Source organism: Bos taurus, chromosome 22 (assembly GCF_002263795.3).
Source record: "Bos taurus isolate L1 Dominette 01449 registration number 42190680 breed Hereford chromosome 22, ARS-UCD2.0, whole genome shotgun sequence".
Lineage (NCBI taxonomy): Eukaryota > Metazoa > Chordata > Mammalia > Artiodactyla > Bovidae > Bos > Bos taurus.
Genome location: NC_037349.1, coordinates 58,116,529 through 58,124,968, shown reverse-complemented (window position 1 = coordinate 58,124,968; position 8,440 = coordinate 58,116,529). Strand labels below are relative to the sequence as shown.

Below are 8,440 nucleotides of genomic sequence, written 5' to 3'. Positions count from 1 at the left end.
CCTTGTCCTAGGCTAATTGACTATAGGTATATGGGTTTATTTCTGAGCTCTCTACGATCTGTATGTCTGTTTTTCTACCTGTACCAGGCAGTTTTGATTACTACAGCTTTGTAGTATAGTCTGAAGTCAGGGGGCATGATATCTCCAGCTTTCTTCTTTTCCCCAAGTTTGCTTTGGCTATGTAGGGTCTTTTGTGGTTCAGTATACATTAAAATCCTAAAGGCTTACTTGTTTTAATTCTTCAAAAAATATCATGAGTATTTTGATAAGAATGGTATTAAATCTGTAGATTCTTTTGGGTAGTATGGACATTTTAACAATATTATTCCTTCCAATTTGTTAAGACAGAATATCTCTCCACTTCTTCGTATCATCTTCAGTTTCCTTCATCAGTGTTTTACAGTTGCCAAAGTATATGTGTTTCACCTCCTTAGTTAAGTTTATTCCTAGGTATTTTTTTCTTTTTGATGTAATTTTAAACAGCATTGTTTTCTTGCTTTCTCTTCCTATAGTTCATTATTGTGTATAGAAAAATAACAGATTTCTGTATGTTAATTTGTATCCTGCAACTTTACCAATTCTTTCATTAGTTGTAATAGTTTTTTGATGGAAACTCTAGTGTGTTCTCTAGATAGTATCATGTCATCAGAAAATAGTGGCTTTTTTCTTCTTCCCTTCTAATCTGAGCGCTTTTTATTTCTTGTCTGATTGCTGTGGCTAGGACTTCTAACACTATGTTAAATACAAGTGGCAGGTGTGGGCATCCTTGTCTTGTTTCTAATTTTAGAGAAAAAGATTTCAGCTTTTCACCATTGAGTATGCTGTTAACTATGGGTTTGTCATAACTTTTATTTTATTGACGTTTGTTCCCTCTATATCCAGTTTGATAGAGTTTATTATGAATGGATGTTGAATTTTGTCTACTGATTTTTCTGCATCTATTGAGATGATTGTGTGATTTGTTTTTCCTGTCCTTTTGTTAATATGGTGTCCTACATTGATTGATTTCTGGAATATCGAACCATCCTTACATCCCTGGGGAAAAAAATCCTACTTGATCATGGTGTGTGACTTTTTTTTTAATGTAATGTTGAATTTGGTTTGCTAATATTTTGTTGAGAATTTTTACGTCTATATTTACCAGAAATATTGGTCTATAATTTTCTTTCTTTTTTTTTAATCCCTTTGTCTGCTTTTGGTAACAAGGTAATAATCGTGGCCTCGTAGAATGAATTTGGGAGTGTTCCCTCCTCCCACATACTTTCGAATCATTTGAAAAGAATAGGTAGTAGCTCATTAAAAGTTCAGTGGAAGTTCCCTGTGAAGCATCCTGGTCTCAGACATTGTTAGTTTTTTGATTACTATAATTACTATCTAATATCAATCAGCCTTTTCAGATTGTCTATTTGTCCTGATTCAGTGTTGGGAGATTATCTGTTTCTAGGAATCTGTTTCTTTTTGGTTGTCCAACTTATTGTCATATGACTATTTATAGAGTTCTCTTATGACTCTTTGTGTCTCTGTGATATTAGTTATAACTTTTCCTTTATCATGTATTATTCCATTTATTTGTGTCCTCCCTCTTTTTTTTAAATGAAGGTGTCTAAAAACTTACCAATCCCAAAGAACAGCAATGCCAAAGAATGTTCAGACTACTGCACAATTACATTCATCTCACATACTAGTAAAGTAATGCTCAAAATTTTCCAAGCCAGGCTTCAGTAGAATGTGAACCATGAACTTCCAGATGTTCAAGCTGGTTTTAGAAAAGGCAGAGGAACCAGAGATCAAATTGCCAACATCTATTGGATCATCGAAAAAGCAAGAGAGTTCCAGAAAGACATCTGCTTCTGCTTTATTGATTATGCCAAAGCATTTGTCTGTGTAGATCACAACAAACTGTGGAAAATTCTTAAAGAGATGGTAATACCAGACCACCTTACCTGGCTCCTGAGAAATCTGTATGTAGGTCAAGAAGCAACAGTTAGAACTGGACATGGAACAACAGACTGGCTCCAAATCGGGAAAGGAAAACATCAAGGCTGTATACTGTCACCCTGCTTATTTAACTTATATGCAGAGCACATCATGTGAAATGCTGGGCTGAATGAAGCACAAGCTGGAATCAAGGTTGCCGGGAGAAATACCAATAACCTCAGATACACAGATGACACCACCTTTCTGGCAGAAAGTGAAGAGGAACTAAAGAGCTTCTTGATGAAAATGAAAGAAGAGAGTGAAAAAGCTGCCTTAAAGCTCAACATTCAAAAAACGAAGATCAGGGCATCCGGTCCTATTACTCCATGGCAAATAGATGGAGAGACAATGGAAACAGTGACAGACTTTATTTTGGGGGGCTTCAAAATCACTGCAGGTGGTGACTGCGACCATGAAATTTAAAGATGCTTGCTCCTTGTAAGAAGAGCTATGACCAACCTAAACAGCATATTGAAAAGCAGAGACATTACTTTGCCAACAAAGATTCATCTAGTCAAAGCTATGGTTTTTCCAGTAGTCATATATGGATGTGAGAGTTTGACTAAAAAGAAAGTTGAGCACCGAAGAATTGATGCTGTGGTGTTGGAGAAGACTCTTGAGAATCCCTTGGACAGCAAGGAGATCCAACCAGTCCATCCTAAAGGAAATCAGTCCTGAATATTCATTGGAAGGACTGATGCTGAAGCTGACTCTACAATATTTGGCGACCTGATATGAAGAACTGATTCATTAGAAAAGACCCCAGTGCTGGGAAAGATTGAAGGCAGGAGGAGAAGGGGATGATAGAGGATGAGAGGGTTGGATGGCATCACTGACTCAATGGACTTGAGTTTGAACAAGCTCTGGGAGTTGGTGATGAACAGGGAGGCTTGGTGTGCTGCAGTCCATGGGGTCACAAAGAGTCAGACATGACTGAGTGACTGAACTGAACTGAAAAGCTTACCAATTTTGTTTATCTTTTAAAAAAGAGCTTTTGGTTTCATTGAACTTTTCTCTCCTTTTTTTTTTCTGTCTCTATTTCTGCCTGATCTTTATGACTTCTTTCCTTGTGCTGTCTTTGGTCTTCTTTAACTTTGTTGTTTAACACCTTGTTTGATTTATCTGATATATAGTAAACTGTATGAATTTGAAGCATGCCAATGGATTCTATGGATGTGAGAATTGGACTGTGAAGAAAGCTGAACGCTGAAGAATTGATGTTTTTGAACTGTGGTGTTGGAGAAGACTCTTGAGAGTCCCTTGGACAGCAAGGAGATCCAACCAGTCCATCCTAAAGGAGACCAATCCTGGGTGTTCATTGGAAGGACTGATGCCGAGGCTGAAACTCCAATACTTTGGCCACCTCATACAAAGAGTTGACTCATTGGAAAAGACCCTGATGCTGGGAGGGATTGGGGGCAGGAGGAGAAGGGGACGACAGAGGATGAGACGGCTGGATGGCATCACCGACTCGATGCACATGAGTTTGCGTGAACTCCGGGAGTTGGTGATGGACAGGGCGGCCTGGCGTGCTGCGATTCATGGGGTCGCAAAGAGTTGGACACGACTGAGCGACTGAAATGAACTGAACTGAATGGATTCTTTTCAATGTGTATTAAACATGTAAAACAACTGTCACAATCCCCCAAATTTTCTTCACGCCATTTGTAAATCTTACTCTGCTTTTCTTTTTTCCCCTCATGCATTCCCAGACAGTCATTGATATCCTTTCTATCCCTTTACAGTTTGTTACTGGGTAAGAGGTTTAGATCTTAAGACTGGGATTCGAGTGAAACTCATGAATTATCTCAAACAGATATGCTGTTAAATGACCTTCCATGTGTTTGTGAGCTACATGTATCAAAGTGAAGAGACTTAACAGACAAAGCCTAAGCCATATATTTCAGTTAACCCAGAGAGCACAGGCTGCACACTGTGATTAATAATTTTGAAGTCAGTACCTTACATCATCTTTTAAACGGCTCATTCATTGCAGAATGGGCTTCCCAGGTGGCACCAGTGGTAAAGAATCTGCCTTCAGTGCAGTAGATCCATGTTCAATCCCTTGGTTAGGAAGATCCTCTGGCGAAGGAAATGGGTACCACTCTAGTATTCTTGTCTGGAGAATCACATGGACAGAGGAGCCTGGTGGGCTACAGTCCATGGGGTTGTAACAAGTCGGACATGACTTAGCAACTCTCACTTCCGTTGCAGAATAATTACATATTTAATGCCATTTCACCATATGTATTTTAAGACCTTGATTATTCGTTTTTCAGCACTGATTAGCACCAAAGGACTGATGCTAGCATAGCCGTTTCCCACGAGCATCTGGACACACATATGCACAGAGTCAATATCCCACAACTTTCTTGAGAACCAAGAGACAGTTATGTCCAAAAAGTACATGACCACAAAGAAACTCATGAGCAACAGAATGGTCTGAGTGGCCCTTTCTTCTGGGGGTGCTTTTGGAGAAAGCTTGGTGCTCTGAAGATGCTGGGTCTGCCTCTTATGCCTGTACAAGAGAGTCACCATGTATCCACTTGAGAGGGCCATGAGCCCCAACAAGCAGACGTCTTGGAAGGTCCTCAGTACAAAGTGTACGTACCTAAGGAAGTGAATCACGGGGCAAAGTGAGCAGGATTCAGTGACATGTAGAAGATGGGCTGAGGTCACACTGGGGGTGGCGACAGTGGACACTAAGAAGTAACCACTGATGAACATGTTGAAGACCCACAGGAAGAGAGTGCAGTACAGGTTGTGATGGGATGAGTGAGGTTTGAACTTTGCCAGACGGGAGTTTCTGGGGCTGAGGGTGATGGCCCGGAGGACACTCAGCAGGCAGGTGGCGCAAATGGAGAGGCCCCTCATCGAACTGTACAGGTGGACAACCAACTTACATTGGATGTCATCCCAGGTTTTCTGAGACCCAAAGGTGTCTGTAGCCATAAATGCCACGGTTAGTAGCATGACTATGTGGATTAGGGCCAAGTGACCAATGGTCAGGTCAGTGGACTTGGGTCTGTGCTCAAGAAGGAAGTTGTGGGCATGGAAGAGAAGAAGGATGGTGTTGGCCAAGATCCCAATGGCAACTTCGGAGAAAAAGGCATTTCTTATGTCAATGAAACTGGAAAGTCTATTTTTATTCATCTTTGTGGAGGAAAATAAGCATGTAGTGAGTACCTGTGGAGAAACTCAAGGAAAACTCTTTATCTTTAACTCTTTATAATATGACCAATATCAACAACCTCAGCTGGCACTATTGCCACTGTCTGAATAGGTGGCTTGGACTCCCCTGGTGGTCCATTGGCTAAGACTCTGAGCTCCCAAGGCAGGGGGCCCGGGTTCTATCCCTGGTCGGGGAACTAGACCCCACGTGCCACAACTAAGGCCAGGTGCAGCTCCATAAATGAGTGGACACTAAAAAGGAGCAGGTGGGCTGACCCCAGTCTACGCTTCACCACTATTCAGTGCACAAGACTGCTTTACCTATCCCCTGCCCCAACACCATCCCCAGTATTCCTCTAGCCTGACTACTTCCCAGTCTTCACTGGCTTGTGTATGTCATTGCTGGACTTGCATAGTACCTGAGACTTCCTCTATAGTGAGAAATAGTTTGCCTTTCATCTGCAGAAACGTGATGTAAGGCTACATGTGTAAAAAGAGCTCTATCGCTTTTGTTGAATTAGAATGAGGAGAAATGCCTACGGGTGGACCGCAGGTCCTCTTAAACAAAGGGTGTCAACTAGATGGCCACGCACAGAGTTGTTTTATCTCGGTTCTCTCTTTCCTCTAGCTTATTGATTGTCAGACCAAATATACAAAGACTAAATGTTGACAGGCACAGTCCCTGAGAGGCAGCTTGAGATTAAATGTGTGAGTGGACACCGAGTGCAAGTGTGGCTCCAGCAGCCACTTTACGTCTGAGCCTCAACTGTTTATCTCTTGTGTAGAACACGGTAAACACATTACCTCTATGCTAAAGATATTATGAAAATAAACAGATTAAGCGTGCATAATATAACAGAAGAGTGTATGATGCATATAAGTCTCTATAGAATTATAGAATTTAGTATTATCTAGTTCCTCATACATGTGACTTGGGAGAGTTGGTGCAGTTCTCTTAATAATTCCTTAGCCCTGCTCCTGCCTCAGGTGAGAGGGGAATCACTACGAAAACTGGGGACCATTTAAAAAATCTCTGTACATCGTGCCCTGATGGAGTGTTGCTCTTTTCTTGGAATCCTCCAAGGTAACTTCACATCCTACATATATTTCATTATCTAACCTGAAAACACTACTTTATGACTCTGAGTTGTCAGTCATTAGCAGGAACAGATTTCTTTTCTCTCCGCCCCTTGACGTGTGGTACCAGGGTGGTAAATATAACAGCAGTTTAAATAGATTATGGATTGTTTTCTTTGCAGGTTTTAATTAGAAAACTGGTGTTCACCCCACCCTGAAGGAGGTTTCTTTCATAGGGCTTCAGTACAGGACTTCAAGCCGGCAGGTGTCCTTCAAGCAAGCACTGCTATCTCGCTAGTCAGGAGGACCGAGCACACAGTTCATACTCAAGAGTTTGGTGATAGCCTATTGGGATATCTTATCTGTGCGATGCATGTATTTACTTTAAGTCAAGCCTTATAAATATGAGGTACCTAGCATCATAAAATGGCTTTAGACATTTTCACAGATCTGTTATCTGTAAATCAAGAGTATAGGGCTATGATATTTTCACAGGTACTTAGCAAGAAGTTCTATTGCTTAGTTGCTCTGAACATGCTGTGCTGTGCGTAGTTGCTCAGTCATGTCCAGCTCTTTGCGACCCTGTGGATAGTCCACTAGACTCCACTGTCCGTGGGATTCTCCAGGCAAGAATACTGGAGTGGGTTGTCATTCCTTTCTTCAGGGGATCTTCCCGACGCCGGGATCAAACCCAGATATCCCATGTTGCAGACAGATTCTTTACCAGCTGAGCCTCCAGGGAAGCCCATGAATACTGGAGTGGGTAGCCTATCGCTTCCCCTGAAGATCTTCCCGACTCAGGAATTGACCTGGAGTCTCCGGCATGGCAGGCAAATTCTTTACCAGCAGAGCTACCAGGGAAGCCCCAAATTATCTCTAGGTTACTTACAATACTTAAAACAATGTAATGCTGTGTAACTAGTTGCCAGCATGTGGCAAATTCAAGTGTTGGTTTTTGGAATTTTCTGGAATTACAAAAAATATTTTCCACCCTGGTTGGTTGACTCTGTGGATATGAAACCCACACATACAGAGAACTGACTGCATTATGAAGATATGTGGCCATTTCTGTGCTAACATAGTGTTTTTATTAGAAAACATCCTGGAGGATTTGAATATTTCATAGACACCAGGAGAAGAGAAGAAAGGACGTGTGCGCTTTTTCATCTGCAACAGGATCATAACAATGCACACTTATTAGGGTGGAGGTAATGTGTAAATAATGTTTAATGTCAGCACTTAGGAATTGGCCTGAGATGTGAAAGAGCATGTATATTGGTTTCTCATTATCTTATAGGTCAGCTTCATCTTTGCTGTTACATTTGTCATCCATAAATCAAGTTAAAATGGTCCAGAGGCATTTATAAGATGCAGTTGATCATGTACCACTCTAGTGGGTTTGGGGCTGCGGGTATATTGGGTATATTCTCCACCTACCTTGAAGCACAACTGTTGCTGGAAAACTGCGAAGAGAACTGCAGGGAACTGTCTAGCACTCTCAGGAAAGCCCAAGCATCAGCCAGATGTCAGTGCGGCGTGCAGAGCACTGGTGACGTGTGTAAACCCCAGAGGGACGAGGAAGACAAACATGGGGAGTATGTGAGTTGATGGATGGCAGCTATTTCCCAGAAAACATGGGCGAGAATTATCTATTGATTTTCCTAAGTGAAAGGATTGTGAAGTCCAATCTCAGGTGCTCATTTGAACCACAGTATTTATAGTGTAAATATGTTTTATCTATAGTGAGAAGAGTAATTATTTTTTCCAATTAAAGGAACAGTAAAACCCCAGAGGCTCTACATGTCACAAATATTAAGTTGTCAAACCTCGAGAATACAGAGTCCTGTGTGAGAGTTGGTTTCCCTAATCAACCAACGGCAAAATAAGAGCAGAAAGGCTTTCTTGCTAAACTGCTTTCACTTTCATTTATCATCACAGTCTTGGTATTTTAGTAACAAGAAGGGAGATTGGTTAACATCTATCTGTTTATTATTATAAATGCATGATAAGATATAGTTTGAAAAGTAAAATGTAGTTCTCACCACGGGAAAAAAAAATTCTGTAAACATTTACAGTGAGCATGTTAACGAGACTGATTGTGGTGGTCATTTTACCACACATACAACTATCAAATCATTATGTTGTGCATCTGAAATTACTGATATGATGTGTGTCAATTATGCCTCAACTGAAAAATCACAAAGAAAGGAAAAAG

At 41.0% G+C, this 8,440-nt stretch overlaps 1 protein-coding gene across 1 annotated transcript; it reads right to left on the bottom strand.

The window, feature by feature from the left end:
• Positions 1–4,077: 4,077 nt before the first annotated feature.
• Positions 4,078–5,130, bottom strand: LOC112443506 (vomeronasal type-1 receptor 90). Its single transcript, XM_024983324.2, has one exon. The coding sequence runs from the start codon at positions 5,128–5,130 to the stop codon at positions 4,216–4,218; it is 915 nt and encodes a 304-aa protein (XP_024839092.1). The 3' UTR covers positions 4,078–4,215.
• Positions 5,131–8,440: the final 3,310 nt, after the last annotated feature.